The following is a 23606-nucleotide window of genomic DNA, read 5'->3' as shown; positions in this document are numbered from 1 at the left end:
TTGGCAGGTATACTGTCTAATTTTCAAAAGGAAAGTAATATTTTGGAAAGAGATATAATCTATTGGAGGAGCTTCTACTAATAGAAAGTGAAAGGCGTTGAGATTTGAGAATCAATTGAATATAGAAATTTTTTCTAGAATAAAAAGATTTTTTTTTCACAGCACTTTCATATATTGAGCTGATTTTTAGCTCTGAGTTTTCGGAGAAAACCCAAGGTATTGTCATAGCCAGCTCGCCGTCCGCGTCTTGCTAAAACCTTAACATTTTTTTAAGGTTTTGAACATTGGCTTTAAAATCAAATTGCTTCAACCTACAACTTTGAAACTTCATATGTAGATGCACCTCGATGAGTTCTACACGCCACACCCATTTTTGGGTCACTAGGTCAAAGGTCAAGGTAACTGTGACCTTTAAAAAATCAAAAAAAATCTGACAAGCTTTCATTTATTCAAAACTGCCCCCGTAGCCTAGCGTGGCACCCGTTATGTGGTGCTCTTGTTTGTATGTTAGTCTACCTACATAACAGACAGATGAAGTGTGAAATTCATTCTTGTCCATTGATTTTTGGCAAAGTTATGGGCCTTTGACCTTTTTAGGATATTTTTCTATTCTAACCGTTTTCGAGAGGTTTTTTTACGCAACGCCTTCAGATAATGAGCTGATATTTGGTATGTGAATCTACCTGCATGACTTACAGATGAAGTGTGATTTCTGTTCTGGTCCAAAAACTAGGTCACAAGATCAGATCTAGAAAAAAACGTTTCACACTCTAGAAGCCACATTTATAACTAAATCATGATAAAATTTTGTCTTAAGTTGTCTTTAAAATATCTAGGTGAAGTATGCATCTTGGTCATTTAAAAAACTAGGTCACAAGGTCAGATCTAGAAACACCTTTTTGACTGAATCTTGATGAAACTTGGTTATAATGTTTATGCTGACAATAACTAGGTCAGTCTTCAATTTGTGTCATGTTTGTTAAAGAAAAACAATACCAGGCTAAATCTTCCAAAAAAATTTTTACCAATGTACAAGCCTCATGTTTGACTCAACCTTTATGAAACTTGGTTGGAATATTTATCTTGACAATAGGCACAATATCTAGGTTAAGTGTTAAGCTGGGTCATGTGCATCGAAACTGAGGGTCACCAGGTCAAATGTATTACTCAATCTTTTTTAATCTTGTCAGAATGTTTATTTTGACATCAAGCCTACTATTGAATATTGGTAAAGTGGATTTAAAAACTAGCTCACAAGGTCAAGTCCTCAACAATTGGTATTCTGGTAACTCGGTTGTGCACCATATGGTCATAACTTCCTATTTTTGTTATTAAATTGTTTCCATTTGTGATTGAAACTCTTAAACTTCAAATTTATTGTGTTGTATGGCCTATTTACATACTCATTTACACCTACGTTTCTTAATTGCTTAAGATTCAGACTACAAGGAATTCGATTGTTGTTGTTGTTTTCGCCTCAATATGTTCAGGCCAATTATAATAAACCACATTGATCTCCATGTTTCTGATGTATATCTTTTCTATTTTGTTGTGTTATTGTTACCAAATAAACTTGATAGTTATGAGTTGTTATGTAAATATATATATAGTGATGTAAACCATAATTTAAATTCATATCTTTGAAGAAGGAGATGTTATGAAAGTGCTGAAACACATACAAACCTCAAAAGACTCACATAAACTTTCATTCTACCCGAGAACAGTTATCCAATGGAATCATATGGAATTCACTACCTCCCAATATATATTTGGAAGCCGCGGCAGAAGTTTTCAAAACCCTTACACAAGGGTCTGCAATTTCGCCCCATATCATTATGTAAACAAGAATTTTAAATTAACACACAACTGAGCCCCTTTGTACAATTTTCACCCCGTAACAGATAGGCGCCGTCACGAAATCTTCTATTTAGACGGAGTGCTGTGGCAGAAGCAGTTGACGTGAAATTATCGTTTAATTATCGATTTTTTGTACAAGCCTTACATCGATTTTTAACTGAAGTTAATTATTACACTATGTTTTACGCCGAATAAAAAATGTACTCATGAAACCATAGGCATTTTTTGTTACTTTGAAATATACCAGTATTATTTCAGTGTTCAGTTTATTTCCTATGCAAGACGTCCTAAGTAAGACGTTTTAATATCATCATATGGTGACATTCCTCGTTGTTAAAGGCTATCAAATCCGCATTTAGAGTTTGATGTTCGTATCGGTATTCACCAACCTGTGCTCATACTTGAGAGCACAGTACAGAATTAAAACGTCGATTATGTAGCGAAGTTGGCGGGAAACGAAACTATAAAAAAAACTTTACGGTGGTCACGATAAAATGGTGCAGAATCAACGGGGTTTGCAGGCGCTTACACACGGCCTGGATATGTAATGTAAACACTCCCTTAAGAACTTTTTTTCAAATATCTCAAGTTATTGAATTGCATTTGCAAACATCTTTAGTTCATAAAAGACCGTTTTTATTGCAGTTTTTGGCGATATCTTAAGATATAAGAATATATCCTTGAATACGTCTGAAATTGGTGACAAAATTTCACATTACGTGCAGCAAAACCGTAAACATGTATGCAGTATAAACAGAATTTTTGAACAAGAACACATGCTTATTAAATAAAGTAATTCCGATGTTTTTCATGTTTCCATAAGCAGCATACAAATCTGTCTTTTATGCACCAGTTGAAATTCTTTAGAAAAATTGTTTTATCGGTATGTTTACATCCATTAATGTTTGATTGGGAACCACACAACGTCAGATGATCCTGCAGCATGGGTACTTTCGTCTAATTGTACGAGTGGTTACCATTAATTCACACCGAGCCAATACATCGACAATTCGACATGGTCGCACTTGTCAGCTAACCAGTATACAACACACCCAGAGACGTCGTTCTACTTTATTATGGGAATAATATTAACATAAACACACTTAATATATACCGGATATGCAAATTAAATACATTGTATAACTTAAGTTTACGAAAGACAAGTTTCTTGTCATGTTTTTAGGAAAGATATTCGATAACAATACGCATCACTGCTCGGTGGAAAAAAAAGCGAAGTTACATTATGGATTTACTAGTCTGAAGCCTTCACAGTAAAGAAGTAGTTCCGGTAAGACAGAATGCCACTATATATATATATATATATATATATATATATATATATATATATATATATATATATATATATATATATATATATATACGTATCGGGTCAGTTTGTTGGCTTGCTGCAGCGCAAAAAGTCAACATTCAACACTGTTTTTGCCGATTTTAACATGCGCCGTACATTTTGCTTATGTCGTGTTCAAAATGTTCTAAATATATAATTATGTTTTATAGGTTGTATATGGCTTTTAATAAAACAAAAAATAAGCAATTTCGGAATGTTAAGAATATTTTTAATTCTTGATATAAAGTTTATGAATCGGTTGGTGAAACCGGCCTTTTCTTCCTCAACAAACGGATTTTATAAAACCTTGATACTTTTAAGTGTTGATGGAAGTTCTTTTCAACCAAAAACGCGCTTTACTTGTGTTTTAGCTATTTAATGTCAGAATAGAACATAAATTTCAATAGAACAATTACTGAATAGATGCCTTTTGGGACATGAGTTTCCAGTACACGTTGCAGCGATAATGTATGGGGTACTTTAATAAGTAACACAATATAAGTTTAGTTAATATGAAGAAGTCAGAATCAAAACACATAAATAAGCACATTAAGTATGTTACCTTCCATTTGTTTGTAGGTTTCCTTTCGTAGTCGGCATATGACGACATATCCACCGTCTTCTTGCTGGTCATCTCGATCCGGATTACTAATATTTATGTGTACAGTATCTTCTTAACGTAAATATTGGTTCGTTGATGGAATCTACCAAAATCTTATTGCATTTGTTGTTACTTGATCCAAAGTTTAGCCTTTCTCAACACCCCATTAAATATTCTCTAAATCTTACCTTTGAAAGTCAAAATTGACTTCCGACATGTGCACATTTGTTAACATACCGTAACTTCAATATTCAATCGAATATAAGTGTTTTTAGAATTGTTGGTTAAAAAGCAAAATTTCGTATCAAGCCTTGAATTATTTTAAAACATTTTAATGGGCGTGTGTTCAATGTAAAAACGAGTAGACTCTTTCCATAGGACACGAATGTCACAAACTTCCACCTTTATATACAATCTCTAATAAATAACCGAAATATGGAGAGGCACAAGTTCACATATTGCTTTTTTTGGTCTTGAAATTTGTGTTATGTTTCATCTCTGTATTTATAACACTTTTGAATTAATGCGCGACACAATTAAAATGTGTTTTATTGTGCGAAAAAAGGGTTGTAATCTTAGTTGTATCGAAAAGGTTCGTACCAAGATATGACCCCCTCCCACCCCATCATACTGAAAGTAGTGCAATAAAGAAACATGTTAATGAATTACTAAAATTCCTTGTACTTTAACCAGAAGAACATGATAGTTAAATATATTGTGTCATGCGTGGAGAAATATACTTTATTGTAATGGGAATGACCTATTAAGTATATTAAAGCATAGAAATACTAATATATGTGTACATGTATATGATGTTTTTTGTATTTTCGTTATTTTTTAAATTATATGATAATATGGCAAAAAGTTTAAATATAAAGTGAGTTATAAACGTGCCCTGTATTATTTTGTGCGCTTTTCCTTTTTATGGTACTCGTCGATTACATTTGAATATAGTTATAATGTATTTGTATGTAAACCGATTTGGGGATAATATTTAATAATCACGAAACGGTTTCAAACATTTTTATGTAACACTGAACTCTGTGTATGTATGTTAGATTGAATATCCATTGTGAATTAGCAATTAGAAGGTCGTATGTGAACATGCACGTTTTATAAGCACATATATAGTCCAAAGCAACACAGACAATGGTGCAATTATTACTGGCACCACATGGAACTGTAACACGCCAATTTGAATTGTTAAATCCAATACCAGAAAACATTTATAAGAACTTTACATCCGATGTAACAGTTTGTACAAATATCATCGTCACCAGTTTCACCTCGTATGCATGTGTAAATCACATCAGTATAATGCCATTGCCTGACAATTTCGATTGACAACGAAGATTAAACATTTGTATTCATGGTTCCATGTCCCACGCCTGTGGGGCAAACGCACTTTTAGCTCGTAATATCACCTGTTGCTTTGGACTCCAATTAGTATATAAATTATTCAGATTCCAGATATACAAGAGCGCACAATCTCGGTTGTTTCAAAGTGTCGTCAAAACATTGATTGTCTCTTTCTAATAAAACGTGTTATCAAGTGGATCGTAGATAAGATGCGAATATTGCATATCAGGAATACCCGATTACGGCAATTCGCGTCGTTTTGATATTTGCAATTAAATATCGATTAGCAGATTTGACAAACTCCATTAACAGCTCTTGTTACAAAATGCTCGCAACATATAAAGTCCATTTTTCAAAACTGTCAAAGATTGTGTTGTACCTCTATTTGATATTATACTTTAATATATTTAATACCATTTATGGATGGATGCTCTACATTAAGATTCCAATACATGCATATGAAAACATCTACACAGTAACATATACGATCTATGTAAATAAAACGCGTGTGCATCTCACTTATCGATTATTTGTTTGTTACGTAGTTTTGACAATCACTTAAAGAAACGTCGGCAAAAATTCCAAAAGTATGCTAATATTTATTTATCAAAACTCAATAAAAGGTTAGATTTATCGTGAACGAGGTAAAACTTAGAAATCCAGTTTAGTTTGACGAGCAGCATACTATTAGACTATTCACGTTCGAATAGGATACAAGTGGAAAACCTTGCTGAACCAAATTGGAATGTGTGGACACGCAGTTCAAAGAGCAATTATGAACAGATTTACCGATAAGTTAATGTCCTGCTTCAACGAAAATAATGCCCCATTGTGATGCTTCTGTTGAATTATATCCTTGTCAACAACGACGCATATGTGAATGACCTATATACAAAGATAGCAAGCGATGAAAGTCCTGAAATTATATTAGAAAAGATATTCACGCTCTTATCCACGACTTTTACAATAACACCACCAACAATAATAGCAACAGCTTGGTTGTACATGTATATACCGGTCAGTCTTGATGGTGTGACAAGTCATCAAAAAAAACTGCACTCGACTGCCTTATGTCAATGCCGTTATACGGAGAGAAAAATGTCAGAACGATGAGTGGTTTTGAAGGTAAATGCAGTAATAATTTCATTTATTCGTCTATACAGTTACTTTTAAGAACATGTCGTTCTTCTTGTTGACTACCGGGTATGTTATTATGAGGAAAATATTTAGCCGTGGGATTCTAAAACCATATTTTGAATAATTTCTGCTCATATTAGCTGGACAATTGGACATGAAAATTATTTGTGCTATTAATACGAATAATGAGAAACATATGTGAACAGAAAGCCTTCATATTTACAGATATCAAAAGACAAAGCGGGGACAGGCATGAGCATCACGGAGTCACTGGCTGAAAGTGAACAAATCACCTGCGTTGTACTGGCCTCATTCTGAGATAATCACTTGTATTGAATTTGAATTAGTAGTAGAAATAGTATATAAATAACACGATCGGGATCGACTGTTGGTTTGTTTGTTTTGCTGTTTTTGATTTAAATCTCATTTATATCTAGATACTTAGGTTAAAATTACCCAGTGTATGTCAACAAGTTTTCATTTTTCCCAAGTACTAATATCATTTTTGTTATTGTGTTTGCCCTGTCTGTTGGTTTGTTGGTTTGTTTGTTGGTTTGCGTAAAACTTTAACATTTGCCATAACTTTTGCAATATTGAAGATAGCAACTTAATTCATATTTGGCATGCAGGTGTATCTCATGGAGCTGCACATTTTGAGTGGTGAAAGGTCAAGGTCGAGGTCATCCTTTAAGGTCGAGGTCAACCTTCAAGGTTAAAGCTCAAATATATGGGTCAGAATCGCTCTTTTAATATACACTTTTGCAATATTGAAGATAGCAAATTGATATTTGGCATGCATGTGTATCTCATAGAGCTGCACAATTTGAGTGGTGAAAGGTAAAGATCATCCTTCAAGGTCAAGGGTGAAATATATGGGGGACATAGTGTTTCACAGACACATCTTATTTTTACATGTTTCGGCTTAACAATTCACACGTGTCATATCAATAAGATGGCATGTCAGTTGCAACTTGTTTATTTCTTTTCCGTATTAGAGTGTTGCCATTTTAATAAGAAATGTAGTTATTTGTATGCAAAGTGTTTCTCAATATATGTGTTTTTTTTAAATCTATTGATATAAACTAATGAATAGGTACGCAAACCAAAAACAAACAAACAATTAAGTCACTAAGTATTAGTATCAATAATTTGATCGATATTAGTCATGAACAAAGTCGATTTTTTTTAATTTTAAGCCAAGTTTAAGCCGAATCCCACATCACGGATTAATTGCAGTTATTTGGTTACGACACACCTATTCACCAATATAAATCATTGATTTCAGGTATCGTTAAGATGAAAATTGTATATTTATGTTTATTTATGCCGAAAAAAATCATTTTTATGTTGCTCATGTTTTTCACTAAAGGCCACTCAGATATAAGGTTGCTATGTTATTGTAGACCTTACCCAGGCTGCTCAACCACTTGGACCTAATATAAGCTAGGTGGCTTGGGTGTTGCAGATCCCACCACCTTCCTCTCTGGGCCACCGCCAGACGGACGGTACGAGTCAGTTCTTACTTGTCGACAAACAGTTTGGCAATCTCAAACAACAACAAAACTACTACCATTTCTACTAGTACATTACATAGCTGCCATTAAGAGAAAAGAGAGATGCATTATAAGGAAGGCAACTAGTTGTATTGAGAAAATATAGCTGCAACATATCATCGGTAATTGGTTATTTAGAACATATAGCTGCTACATAGGTAAGGGAACTGGTTATATTTAGATAAAAAGCTACAGGATCGAATAGGGAATGTATTATATTGAAAAGATGGCTGTAACATAGCATAGGCAACTGGTTATTGTGAACAATATCTGAAACATAGGGTATGTGATTAATTATTAAAGCGAGATTATACGATTTTTTATATGTGTTAAATTGTAATATATTGATGAAATATGTTACAATAACACAAAATAGGCTAGATAAATTATACATTGAAGACCAATTGCATAAAAGGCGGCAAAAACAAATTAGCGCCCCGAGCCGATTGTGACGAAGATATTTCGTACATATTTTCCTACAATAACCGTAGCATTCGTGTTTTTAGTTAGTGTTCGTGTGTCGTATGAAAATATATCGTGGCATTAATTCACAATGAACCGTTAAACTAAATTTAGATTCACATCGTTCATGCATGATCTACATGCTGGCTAATTCGAATGTACAGACATTTTCGATTTCAGAATTAAATATCTGGCTTATTTCACATTTTTCGACTCATGTCCTTCTTAACTTATATTTTAATTTATTTTGAACTTTATGTTTAATAAGTATTTTTTTACACATTTTATATAAATAAAAAATATTTGACAAAATCGTATAATCTCGCTTTAAGAAAAGATAGATGTAACATAGGAAGGCAACTGGTTATTCATAAAGTATAACTGGTTATTAAGATAGTAAGATAATATAGTTACAACAAAGGCCAGGAAACTATGGAGGATTGTATGGTTGGCAACTGGTAATATTTAGATGACTGCGAATAGGTTAGGTAACTGGTTATTTAGAAAAGTAATCGCAACATAGGGAAGTAAAACGTTACCAAGAAAGCTAGATTCAACAACTGGGAGACAACTAGTTATTAAGAATGGAATAAGAAAGGTAACTCGAAAGCTACGGGACACAGCTTAATTCAAGGGAGACGAACATTTACCAATATTATAATGCTGAATCCTACTTAGGATAAAGACCGTCAGAACTAGTTTCGAGACAGAAACTATTGTTCCCAAACACTAGTCGTTTAATAAGGCAATTGACGAATGGTCAATACAAAAAAAGGGAGGTCAACCCTGTGAAATGGTCACTTCTAGCTATGCAAGATTTTAACGAGTTATAAGGCAGTTTAAACCTTTCGTGTCACCAGGTATTTCAATTATCGCTAAGCATGAAAACAACAGATGATTTTACTTTGTATACGTAACAGAATCGAATTCATAAAATATGTAATTATTTTTGATATCACCTAATTGAAATGGTCAAAATTGATATTGTATGTATACACGACTGAATGTCGAACCACAAACGCAGACAGGAGTGTTCTAACATTAGTATCAAAGAATTGCAGTTAAACTCATTATTATCAGTATGGACGGGAACAAAAATTCAAATATTCAAGCAATTTCGTTGAATTGATATCCCCCGCCAATATGATTCTGGACACAAACGTTTTCTGGACTGATGGACAACGCCCTTTGACCTCAATGAATGACCTTGACCTTAGCCCCTAGGATTATGGGTGTTGAATGTGAAGCACCCCAAGATGAATGAGAACAACTATGGCAAGTTTCATGGTTCTGGCTCATGTTTTAAAGGATATAAAGCTCTAAGCTCATATTAAAAAGCATTTTTTCAAGATATAAAGGGCCATAACACCGTTATTAACAGATGTTTTACAATGTCATTTGGCGTGCATCACCCTCTTATCCATATATATACTCATACCAAGTTTCAATGAAATCCGCCAAAGCACTTCCAAGATATGGCTCCGGACGGAAAGACGGACGGACGGTCAGACGGACAACGCCAAAACAATATCCTTCCGCCTATGGCGGGGGGTAATAAACGAGAATTTAGTAAAGAACTCCAATGAATATATCTGTGCAAACTTGCAATGTTGGTGTTTTGAAGACGACTTTCGTGAACCTGGGATAGTTGTTTGCGATTGTATAATATTTTCCATCAATTAACGAGATAAATTTGCATACAGGAGAGTATCTGAGAAGGAGTGGTATTTAACGGAATTTAACTATACATGTAGTTTGCAAAAGGTGGTCAAATACTGTGTTTAATCTATTATCCAAGATAATTGACATGCTACCAACAGTTAAGATGATATGAGCAACTAGACTATACTTATCTTCTCATGGCTTATAATTTTATGACGTAAATAAATATGTTAAATCCACGATTATCTTTTCAGATATTAATTACTCAAATGTTAACCAATTCAATGTGTTTGCAATACTTATTCAAGCTGGAGAGCTTTCATTTTCAAAATCGGATTCTAATCTTTAAAGTTATAGAAATTCACAATGCCATCCCCGCATGTTCCACGAGCTCGAATTATACGACGAAGGAATATCTTAACCAGTCGTAATGAAAATAAATGTATTAAGTGACAAACGATAAGCATAATACTCGCCGTTTTCTTTATCCCCTTTTACAAAGATGCATATAAAATATGGTTTATAGTGGCATTCGTGTGATTCAGCATTTAATTCCTCTGACGTTTCTATGTCGGGAAAAATGGACCTAAAGTTTGAAAATCGAAGTTAACGATACATTATAAGAATAATACCAAAACGAACATTCGAATATCATTTCAGGATTGATTCATATCCAACATCATGGTGTAAAACAATTATGCACGGATGACTTTGTTTAATTTGACAATTGGCAGTTTCGTCGCACTAACGTTATTCAATAATTACAACATTCTTAATATTCATAAATTTAAAATTCTTTTTTGAAATCATGTTAGATATATTAAAGTCCGGGCTTATGTAATGTATAACTAAGAAATTGCATAGTCGATCAAAGAAATAACTTTAACTTTTATTTATCCGCTAATCTGCTATCTATTATCTCTCGGTCTTTTCCACCATTATAGGTGAACCGTCACGATAGCTAGTCACGTCTAAAATAACGTTTCCAACACCAAATGTTAATAAAAATTATCTTTAAATTTTACACAAATATAACACTTTTTTAACACGCTTTTTATGTGGGCGGTTCTTGGATACACGGGATATTGTTTCATGATTTGGATATTATAACTTGGTTAAAACTTTCGTATTGTAGGGAAAACATTAGTCTTTTATATTGAATCTCGATACATTTCGGCGCTCTACATGCAGTCTCTTATTAGATGGTCGCTTAGCGACCGTCTAAGGTGGTTAGTCTAAAATTCTACTAGGAGCCCAATACCCGCTTTCTACGCGTATCCGCGCGAGAAAGAGTTGTATAATTTATGCAAGAGGTTTGAGTTCTCCAATTATATTCATTCACATATGGAAACATGATATTAATATCGTGTTAAATGCAATAGTTGCGAACGATGCTTTTATAGAAAAGAATCAATAAACAATGATCGTATTGTACGTGTCGCGGAGGAGATTGTTTATGAATGAATAAAATAGTCTACTTTCTGCAGAGTCTTCATGACGAAGGCTGTCCATTCATAATATGAGGCTATTAATAGATGCGCCTGCCGATAAACAAAGGAAAGTCCACGGGTGATAACAACGCGTATAGGTTACGCTCTCACATACACCTCATTGACGTAGTACAGGTCATTCGTCAATTGAGGCTATTAATAGATTCGGGAAAAAGTTAACGCTTATTTATATTCTCAATTTATAAAACGTTGAACATAAGTTCAACAATAACTTCAGCGATATGATAGGCAAAAACAAAAAAATGTTTCATAATAGCTAAACCCGAATATAACAAACAATTTATAATAATAATACGAACGACCTGTTTCGTAACCTCGTCCATACTACTCCAGCGGGTATTTCTGGAAAATGTTCTTTGGTTCTCAACAGATAGCGGCGATCTCTATTGCGTTGCTAGCACCCGTAAATACAAGTAGAAGGTTAGTAGAAGGTTTAGCTTGTTTATATTCACAGTTCTCAATACATAGACAGTTGGATATGAGTTCATCAATTACTACAGGCATACTATAGGCAACCTCGAAAATGCTTTATAATCGCTAAAACCGAAAACAACTAAATATATTATATTAAATATATATTCATACCAATAAATATCTTTTTAAAATGTAGTCGGCGTATACGCTGACTTTGAAATAAAGTTTGCAAGTTACTTTTCTAAATAAATAAATACAATTAAACAAAAGTTAAACTATTGTGTTGTGTCTTTATCACTTGTAAGTTGCATATTCACCGCATGAAATATGTGGTAGCATTGTCAAACCAAACATTAGTGTGAGTAGATAAAGAATATACTACGGAAGAGCACTTTATATGTGTCCTCATATGCCTTGTTATGAGTATCTTTTTTCACTATCGAAATATATCGTATATTGATATTGGATTTAAACACAGTTTTCTTTCGACACATTTAAATCACACGTCTATAGCGCCGTCATGCGAAAATGGGTCTTATGCGTTTCGGCAAGCGTTTGTTAAACCAAACATGTGTTTTTGTGCAGTCAGGCCATAGGCGATGCTGTTCGCAATAAAATCACTCAATATGTTATGTTTATCCTTACCAGAAGGAGAGATAGCTGAGTGGGCTATTTATATGATGGGCGCATATGGAATAAGACCCATTTTCGCATGACGAGGGTCATTTCAAATCTCATTGCGAATTGAAAATGCCACATTTAAGAACCATGTTTTTTGATACAAAATTGAATTCAAACTAGCAAACTTGTTAATAATGGCAGCCTATCCACACATTAAGGAATGATTTCCAGACGTGCTGACCAATTACGGCAAAAATTGTGGTATGATTATTAAACGATTTTCTCTTATCGTGACACTATACTATTTCGCTAATGACTGTTTTCTCATCTTGGAGGCGAAAGTGAAATTCTGCGAGATGGATTGTAACGCGTAATTGTAACAGGGCCACAATTTGTGTCGTTTGAGCATACAGAGAGTAGTCCGGAATTCCTTACACTGAACAGTGCTACATCCTTTGAATTGAGCACATACGCAATGATTTAGAAAAAAATTCCAGAGGTTGTATCTCGAATCAGCTTATGTAAAAGTCACTAAGATGAAAACTGAGTAAAACAGCTACGCCTAAAAGCGATTTAGTGCTCTATACCTATGTTTATGTCAGCGTTGTTGACACCATGTGAACTGCTCGGGTAACAAGTAAAGCATAACCAGCAATGTTTATATACTTTTATTCCTCCATATACAAGATACGAAGATTATTGTATATTTTGAATTTGTATATGGTGTCAAAAATCAAAAGTTTTGTACACGGAACTTTCATTATGAATTTATATTCTTTGTGAGATAGTTATTTGATATTAGAAAAAATATTCCTTTTAAATGGTGACTGCAAATTTTCTTTATATTAAGTTCTCATTACCATTTTTATCATACTTTCTATGCTTTCAGAACGTCCAAAAAGCATGTTGTTTTTATTTTGTCTAAGTTATTTCTATGAAATAATAAGGATAATAAAAGTGCACACAAAACTCGACCCGTGCGCTATGACACACACTTTATAAAGTGGATTGGCGTGTGTTCATATTCATCTTGCGATTGATTTTGAAAAATGAATTGCTTGTTAAATTATGCAATAGCGAACATCTTCAGTGCCTTCAGCGCTTTAATTAAAGTGAGGTTCAATCAATACTTATGTTAACCTGTTCTTTAAAAGGGTGTTTATCCCATAGCTTTGTAGCTTTACACAAAATGTTTTATGGGGCCTTTTCACAGATTTTGACATGTTTTGAAGTTTGTCATTAAATTCTTTTTATTGATAAGTGTAAACATTGGATCTCAAAAGCTCCAGTAAAATAGAATAATATTAAAGAAAGAAAAAAGTAACCCTCACCTGGGCTCGAAACACTGACCCCTGGAGTAAAAGTCTATAGCTTAGACCACTCGGCCATTCGTGCTCATACAATTAGTTATGTATTTTATACTTTATGTAAGTAATCCTCGTAGTATTACAAAAATAGAACGACAACAACAGAACTCTCTCAATTATTCAATCGTTTCGTGTTGCAATGCTTTATAATTTTCAGGCTTTTTTAATCGTCAAAAGATAATATAATGCATATTTTAGAGCTCAGTAAATGTTCAGTATTACTGTTTCCTCACAAATATCATAACAAAAACGAAAATTTGCGATTCTGAAACAGTTTTTTTTATTTTTTCAATTTACCAAAACGTGAAATGGCCCCTTTAAACAAATTTACAAATCTCCCGAGCTGACATCTAGGTCAGGTAAAATACTAAGACTCATTGTGCATTGAACACTGAATCAGGATCGCGGTAAATTAGATTGATCGACTTGAATTTTATTGGAGTGAACATAATTGTATGATTGTCTATAACTGCAAAATCCTAGGTGTATAGAGAAACAAAAGAAGGCATTCTCGACTGAACTCTAATATAGCATGCACACACTGCTCACGATCGCTTATTCGTTCCAGTATATATATACTTTCCAAGGCTATTTTGCCTATATTAATAAAGCTGGTCTCTGTGGAAACCGGGCTTAATGCATGTGCGTTAATTACTGTCTCCGATTATCATGTTCAGTTCGAAAAGGATAGGCCGGAGACGTAGATTATCTTCGTCTCTGGATAGGCACACAATATACTTTTCGCTATGATCGGGATATCGTTTAGAAGATAATTCCTTACAACTGCGGACTGAACAGTTTGATCTTTGATGATTCTTAACGCATAAACGTAAAGCCCGGGTTTCCTAGTTACCGACTGAATTAAAATTTGTGTAAACGCGTGTGGTCAGTTAAATTGCCATGCAAGCAAGCAATGGAACATATCAGTATGACGGCAGTTATTGTAGTAAACCACATTATTGTAAGAAATCATTATGAAGGAGCTTGAAATTGTGTGCATGGTGTTGAAGTGTTTCTCTCATCTGTATAGTAAAATAAGATATGTTCCACCATAATAGCCGAAAGGTTTTGTTTGCCATCGACGTCTATTATGTAGAAAACTTGAGAAACGTTGAATATGCATCTCTTTCATCTCTGATTACATGACAGTTTTGTGTTATTTTTTGTATTTGTATGTATTTGCTTGCAGCCTTTGAATTAAATGTGCTGGACAAAAGTTTATGCTGGTCGTTTAATAATTGTTGTTTCTAAGTGCTAATTTCTGTTTACACTATATTGATTTCGCTATGAAGAACCGTTCATTTTTCCCAAATATTAAAGTTATCGCACATTCGAATGAAGAATGGCTGTTCCTTATTTCTAAACAGACCAATGAGCAAAAATATTACACGAATAATATTTCATACCATATCAAATACTGCAAGTGACCAAAATCTTAATAAGAAATGTTAAACACGTGAAGAATAATATAAAGAAACACAAAAATCTTATTTTGGACGTGTCGGAAAATCAGACCCAAACTTTTCAAAAAAATAAATAAATCTTAAGCCTTTCAAACAGGAGTAGTTTGAGCTCATTTTTTCATATTCCTATAAATTGTGAAAGATATTAATTTGAACATACTTAAATATTAAATTGATTTTTTTTATAAACTACGCCAGTTTAAAACCGTTAGCTTCAAAATAAAATGAAAGTGAACAAGTTGCTTTTTTTTTCTTCAGCGTGGCTTATATATTTAAAAAGGGCGCAATGTTGCAAGTAATACAAGTATTAAAAACACTTTAATATTGTTAAATGTTCCCCGATTTGATCGCACAGTTACATATGTACTGAGTATATGTTAAACACATTTTTTCCGTTTCTTACATGTATGACTTGGCATTTCTTCTACATGATGAAAAACGAAAGCGTGAATAAGAATGCACATTTAATTTTAAAAAAAGACAGAAAAAGATTTTAGTCGAAGAAAGAATATATCATCAAATTGTTCTTCTTCACAGTTTCACTTTTCGAGTTTCCATTGTCGTCATAGGGGTAGAGCGGTCGGATTTCCAATCTGCAAAAACAACATTAACACAATAATTTTCTGCTTTATATGTAAGTATCCTAGTCGGAATTTAAAGAAGAAAACAATATTGTACATTGTTGCATAAACTGTTTGATTTTGTAAAAACAAATATTTCGCATATCACAATTCCTCTTAAAGAAGATATTTTTGCACATATGACATTCAAAGTAAAATATAGCCTTTCGTTCTAATATTTTCCGAAAGTTAATTATCATACTACAATTGTTTGCGTTCTCCCCTACTATCGGCAGTTTTCATTAGAACTGCAATAAACTGCTTTTTTTCTAACCTATTTCCGTATTTTTTTCTTAACACACCATGAACAACTCGTAGCGTGTTCTCACCTATTTTCTGAAAACGCCTTCTTCAAGATCATCGATCACTCCCACGAGTTGTTCCAATTTCCCTTCACATTTCGTGAACAGTTTTTCGGCTTCTTCAAGAAACTCGCCCTCTGAAAATGATTCAACACGAACACGTTTGCATCATTTGCTATGAAACTTGGTGAATAATGGGAGGAGTGGCCGCGGCAAGTGTACCACAGATTGTAGAAAGGCTGCTTCAAAAGAGCCAATCAAAAGTTAGTAACAGCGTCAACTAAGAATTTAAAGTTCTTTACATAATGGTGGCAATCCAGCCATTTTATTGGATCAAAAACTAGGTTACATTCTAATGAAAGCAACGGTTCCTGCGCTCATACTGGGACCATGTTTACTCGATCATTGACATAGCAAAGGACTTTGCGAAAAGTACCGGTAATCATTGATTATATAAATCATTTATGATTACATCATGTAACAAACAGCTATTAATATGTATAAATATGCAAAACAATTGAATTAAAATAAATTGTATTGACCATAAATACCATGCGATCCATTTTTATGAGATCAAAAAAAGAAAGAAATACACATCAGTTAAGTGCACGGATCATAAAGCTAATTGTTCATATGATATAGCCATACGAATACATAATGGAACTCACTGTAGATGAAAAAAAAAGATTTAAGTCCCAATATAATGTAGTTTCATTACCAACAGCACATATCAAGGGGCATTAATTAGGTATACCCCATCTCGGCCACTTACCCTCTGTCTCGCCGAACCCATCTGTAACCACACTCAGGATTGCCTTCTCGGCCTTTTCGGCTATCTCGTTGACGCCTAAAGGGACAAATGAAGTAAAACTAATCATCATCATCATCATCATCATCATCATCATCATCATCATCATCATCATCATCATCATCATCATCATCATCATCATAATCATCATCATCATCATCATCATCATCACCACCACCACCACCATCATCATCATCATCATCATCATCATCATCAAAAATAATTACCACACGCGTATTCATCTTCTATTTTTGTATTACACTTAAGTTATTACAGTGAAAAAATAACAATACAAGTAACAATAATTACACTGCATGGCAGGTAACGCCTCAGCTAATTTTTTCCCCGCGGCTTCTTTCCTCCCCTGATCGGCGCTCTGTAAAAATGGGGACGCAAATGGTTATTTTGAAAAGATAGCTGTAACCTAGTGAGGACGACTGGTTATAAAATAACATAAAGCACCATGTATGTGTGTGTGTGTGTGGGGGGGGGGCAACTTGTTACTTAGCAATGTTCGCTGCAACCCATAATTAATTAGAAAAGATACCTAGTGGGTTCAACTGGTTATTAAGAAAAGTTGGGCTGCAACATAGGTAAGCGACAACTGGAGATATAGAAAAGATGCACTGTAGCAGGGGGTATTTTATGTTTAAAAACTGCAACAATGAAGAGAAATCGTTTTATTTTGAAAAGAAAGATGCAACAAACGAAAGACTGCATGATATATTGAAAATATACTTGCAAAATAGAGAATGCAACATTTTAATAATTAAATATATTGAAAAAATACTTGCAAAATAGAGAATGCAATATTTTAATAATTATGAAAAATGCTCGCAGCATTCATCTTTAGGGAGAAAAGCGGTTATTAAGTAAATATATCCAAAACAAAGCGAAGAAAACTGGGTTCTCATGAAAGTAACCAACAAATAAATGGAGACATACATTATCTTAAAAAATACAATATTGAAATTGAATAGATTTAAACTGCAATTTCTTTTCTTTTTCGTACAGGTTGAGGCAACTGGTAGCGTTTTCAATATAGAACGAATCAACCTTCAGAACCAGTTTCGATAGAGAAACTCGTGTCACCATCCAAAAGACGTTTCATTTAGACAATAGATAAATAGAAGTAATACAAATTTATAAAATACATAAAAGACAAATAATTCAAACATCTGATTAAATCTAGAGTCAACACATTGTAAAGGTCTTAAGTTTAATTGTTTTTTTTCGTAATTTTGTACGAATTGCAATAATTGCATTATTATCAGCATCCAATTTCGTGGCGTTAATAAGCAATGCATGGATGTGTACGCGGAATATGCTGATGGGAAATGTCGTTGCATTTAGGTACTTCTGTTCATTTTATTTTCTTAATATACTAGAATGTTATGTTATGTTCAATGCATTTTTAAAGTTACGCATTACGTGAATGTAAAATGTATTTATGATTTATTGCATTGTCGATAAAAATAGCAATCGCTGTTACCAGGGTGCAGGATAACGTGACTTTTCGTTGTACCCCCTTTAAATTTTATGGATGTATACACGACGGTTAGTGATGCTTTATTTCAAATAACTTATACAATTATTTTCTTAAGAATTTCAACTTGTGCATACAATACAGATTTTTATGCTACTTATGGCTATGTAAAATCAATAGGAATTACTTTATTTAATAAACCTAAAACAATCGGTATCTACTGCATTTTTTGTACACGGTTCTGATTCACCCAACGTAAATTTTTGTCAACGATTTCAGACGCATTCAAGGATTTATTCTTATACCATTCTATATCGACACAAACTGCAAGAACAACTGTCTTTTATGCACTAAAGATTTTTGAAAATATATTTCAATAACTTGAGTTCTTAACGGTGTGTTAACATAATTTCCAACCCGTGTGTAAACCCAGGAAACCCCGTTGATTCTTCAACCTGGTTACTTATCTGCTAATGAACGCATACGTGTTATTCTTATTGGTTGGACAAGCGTTAAATTACAAGGATATGCGTATTGGTTCATTAACAAAAGGTCGGGTCTTACCTTCAGCTGTTCATCAACCTTTGCAACCTGGTGACAAAAGCGGGCCACTGGAAATTAACAAAAACGTCACAAGGTTGAAAGGTGAAAAAAATCATATCAATATAAATGTATATACGTGTGACAATAAAAAGTGAGTAATCTTCATCAACAACAAAAATCGCATATTATGAATTACTAAGCATTTCCTTTTACATGTTGGCGTTTTGATTCCGAACCATCGATACAAGAGTTGATGCACTCTCCCCACTAGCCCCTGTATAAAACACACCCTCACCTTCTTCTGCAACCTTTTCGAATTCACCTCCCAATTCACCAAGCACGGCTTCAACACTCTCGCCCAGCGAAGCGTCTTCGATGGCATCTTCCAAGTTACCAAGATCTTCGCATTTGGATTTCAGGTCATCAACTACGCATGAAAGATATTTCAAGAGATATTTTACAATTTTAAGAAATCGAAACTTGTCACCTGTCTGATAGCCTGTCGGTTTTAATAAAAATACGTATTGAACAACCAATATACGACAATAATACAAAAAGCTGAAAACCAATATCAAGATTGTTCAGCATGTTATTGTTTCTAGTAGCTGTAAAGTAAGGAATCTTCGTACGCATACTTTACAATCCACACTCGTTACCAATAGAAAGAGACTTCAAGTATGCCTTATCGATATGTAACTTGAGAGATTCAATTGGTCTTAAGCGTAATAGTAATTGCATGCATCATTTAGTCATAAATGTGTATTCATCAACATCATGTATAGATTTTCGAAATTAAGGTAATTAAGTCACTCGAGCAATTAAGCTTTAACTGGCAGCGAAAGAAAATGAACCAAAGCAAGTAGGCTAAGGCGTTTTTACTTCAGGACTCTGGCAGGACTCCAGGGATCACTGGTTCGAAACCTGGACCGGGCAATGTTCTTTTCCTTTTTTAAATTTTATTCTTGATTTTTTACTGGAGCTGTTACGATCCAATGTTTACATTTATCGATATAAAGCATTTAATGAATAAGTTTAAAAATGCCAAAATCTGTGAAAAGGCCCCTTTAAAAGAAACAAAACAGAAACCTGTCGTTGTAAGAATGTTGATACGTGTAAAAGATTTTGAGAGACATTCAGTTCAATGCAAGGTTTTACAATAACAGTTTTATTTAAAATAGCATTCACAGTGAGTTGAAACCAAGGCTTTATTGACTCGTACACTAAAAGTTAAAAAGTTAATTTCGCGGACATGCTTATCATAAAGAAAAATAGATCTTACATCCTTTCAAGCCCTCGTCTGAGCTCTTCCCGCCCTTTTTCAAACCTGAAAGGTAATTTATATTGGATTGTGCAAGTTATCTCTTGGATCCAAATATAGGAATATTTCCTCTGACAAGTCCCTCGCAAATACACAAATACAAGCATACAATGCAAGAGAATATTATGTCATTGTTATTGAGTGTGACATCAATGTCCAATCAACTTCTTAAACGTAGCATGCGCTGTCAGTCTGAGCCTGTCTACCATTAACAATGCTTTTAATCCGATTTAATTAGCTTTTTTAATGTGTCTAATTAAAATATTTCATATATGTTTTATTTGCTTTGATTCGCTCTACATTTGATATGCAAATAACGAAATCGTAAATTCAATCACATTTGAGTAGAAACTATTCGTATAAGTTTGAAACTGAGAACACTTCAGTAAATTGAATACCTAAATTAATACCTGTCATTGCATTGTTCCGGATCATATTTCATCCAATATTTCATTTTATTTCCGACTGGGTTCTATCACCATTGAACACACTTTTCCCTCAGATAAATTCATGAATACGTTTAATACGCGAAACTTATTACCAATTCTGAAACCCGTGTATTATGGCATTTGAGTGTTTGTTTTATGTACTAAATAACAATGAATTCATAATTATCAATTAAAACTTCTTTGTTCAGCCAAACGGAGTTTCTTTTATAAGTAATGATTCAATTTTATATGCGCTGTCTTGATGTTTCGTTAAATCAACAAATCATGCGACTTTTCAATCCTAGCATACACTTAAGAGGTTAAACCTAATATCTAAAAACGGTTAACACTTTTTGCTCTAAATATTCATAGATAGCATATAGTTTTATCAATGCAGTTAAACTATATTCATTAAATATTCATGTATATTTAATACATTCCTTATAATAAACTCAATAACTGAACAAACATGAAACCTCAGCTTATCGGTTACATTGTAAATGAACAACACAAACGACACGTCTTACCTCGAGCAGCAAGTTTCTCCAGTAATTGTTTCCTCTGCAGATCCTTCTCGGGCTTCTCTTTCCTCCCTATCCCCCTGCATTCCGCCAGGACAACGAACAGTACGAGTCCCAACACTGCCAGAGTAGCCTTCATGATTGTGTTTTGAAGTCTCGACCTAGAGCGATGTTAACGGGTAAAATGTGCCCAATATATAGCATACACTGCCTGAGCTCGGGCGTTTTAATTATCTTAAGTGCGTGTAATTTCTTTTTTTTACTTTTTTGTTTCCTTTCAAAGCTGTTATTATCTGACAGTCGAATATTAGAACATGACAGAGGCCCGACATGGGTTTAAGATTTAACTTACTAATTGTTTGCCAGTATGTCGTAATCAAAGGTACTATAATTTGTTAATCATTATACAATCTATTTTTATTGTGCACAATTGTTACGAAGAAATTACAATATAAGTTAATTTAATGTGATCTGCATGTACTATCCCGAGCGCGTTGAAACTGCGACCCTGTTTGGTGCATATCTGCAAATTTTGCGTCTCCTGTAATATGTTTAAAATATATGGCATACTTTGCCTACTTTCGACAACCAAAATATGCTCGTGTAACACAAGCATACTGTGGATGCATTCCTGACCACATAAACCCGCGCTGGTAGTAAAAAGCAACACCGGAAAATACGCCCGAAAATATTTGAATGCTTGAAAATAAGTATGAAATTCCTAGTCATATCTGAGCGAAAAAATCAGAATAAAGCCTAGTGAAGGCAATCAAATCGCGTTATTTACGTTATTATGTGCACAACTAACACTATGACATTATGTATTTGCGCTATCACGCAGTACGGTTATACATGTATGCTGTGTCCTATGCAATCTGTGATATAGCTCTATGTACGATGCAAGAAAAGGGTCAAAGGTGCTGTTAAAAATACCAGAATTTACATCGATGTTCTTCACCGTAATATTTTAATCATAATAAGATAATCGAATGTGAATCTTGTGTCAGAGCCGTATTGTGACAAGTTTCGACGAAAGTTGTTGGCAAATAATTTGACATCATCACGGCCTCTGTACATACTGAGCATGTTGACAGAAATTCATGCACGGGCCTCGTTTTTCTGTAAGTAACGTACATTTTGAACCCATCAAGTATCTACCTACCCCAGTCAGCTTAATCAATAACCCCAGCTAAATAGACACGATTTCAACTTCGGCGACAAAAGAACTGAATTGGCTTATTATCCATAAATAGATATATGAGTTCGAAATCTGCGTCAAAAGAAACGAATTAGCATATCTGGGAACAATTATTTCAGATGGTTATTTGGAAATTACTATTGTTTTCATTTATTCAAACGATGGTCTAAATTTATATCGCTAACAAATATTGGGAAGCTTATTTACATCTGTATTGTTGTATAGATCTTAACATTACCTACGTAGCGGTCCGGGCGATGGTAGCTTTTGAAATCAGGGTACATGTAATTAAAAATGTGACGCACTTTTTACGAGAAAGTAGGTTAGTAAATATATTGATGTAGCACTTGTGTTTGTTCTGGTCATTATGTAAGACGCCTGTTTAGGAGTTTTGAAATAGTCCTCCCCCTCAATAGCGAAACACTAAGTGCAAAAACCGTCATTATCACCTCATACTTCGACATGGGGGAATATTTAAAATCACAGTCTGTTATGAATAAACATACGGGTAGCAACCTAAAAAAGAATCTTTAATTTTCGTTATTATGTCAAGAGTGTCCTTATAAATTTATAAAAAACAAAAGTTCCACCTCTAGTTATGTATCTGGGATGTTTGTTTTAGTTTAAATTCTGCACGTGACGATAATAGCACAGGGATGAAAAAAATCGAAGTACAACAAAAAACAACAATTTATTTAACAAATAATTACTTTCTTTCTTAAGCTTTCATTCTTTATTTATTTATACATAAATTAATGAGTTGGTCAAGTTATTTATTTATGTATATTCACTATATGTATTTTTTTTAAATAAAGAAGTGAAATAATAATGTACACTGAAAGGTGTTTTCATCGTTCTTTTGCTGCTCGATTGTGTAGAACAAGTAACGTTGGTCCCATGAATGTTTCAATTAATAAGTACAACGATAACGCAATGTTTTTTGAAGCATTATACCTCGATAATAATCACCTGACACTGACATTGTCAATTAAATAAATACAGGTAGCGTTAACATAAATACATAAGT

The 23606-nt window shown here is 33.8% G+C and overlaps 1 protein-coding gene across 1 annotated transcript; it reads right to left on the bottom strand.

Annotated features, from left to right (window-relative positions):
* Positions 1–15806: 15806 nt before the first annotated feature.
* Positions 15807–21644, bottom strand: LOC127871265 (uncharacterized). Its single transcript, XM_052414022.1, has 8 exons — positions 21388–21644; positions 20394–20438; positions 19410–19541; positions 19136–19182; positions 17395–17461; positions 17050–17124; positions 16305–16414; positions 15807–15948 (listed from the first exon to the last, which is right to left on the bottom strand). The coding sequence occupies exons 1-7, from the start codon at positions 21518–21520 to the stop codon at positions 16305–16307; spliced, it is 609 nt and encodes a 202-aa protein (XP_052269982.1). The 5' UTR covers positions 21521–21644; the 3' UTR covers positions 15807–15948.
* Between the last annotated feature and the right edge of the window lie 1962 nt (positions 21645–23606).

Source organism: Dreissena polymorpha, chromosome 1 (assembly GCF_020536995.1).
Source record: "Dreissena polymorpha isolate Duluth1 chromosome 1, UMN_Dpol_1.0, whole genome shotgun sequence".
Lineage (NCBI taxonomy): Eukaryota > Metazoa > Mollusca > Bivalvia > Myida > Dreissenidae > Dreissena > Dreissena polymorpha.
Note: the sequence above shows the minus strand (reverse complement) of the source record. Positions and strands in the feature narration are given on the sequence as shown.

Coding starts and splice junctions, on each gene's coding strand:
- LOC127871265 (XM_052414022.1), bottom strand. CDS start 21,520: ATGAAGGCTACTCTGGCAGTGTTGGGACTCGTACTGTTCGTTGTCCTG. Junction 19,542..20,393: donor AGACGAGGGCTTGAAAGGAT/GTAAGATCTATT, acceptor TTTCATGCGTAG/TTGATGACCTGAAATCCAAA. Junction 16,415..17,049: donor TGGGTTCGGCGAGACAGAGG/GTAAGTGGCCGA, acceptor AATCATTTTCAG/AGGGCGAGTTTCTTGAAGAA.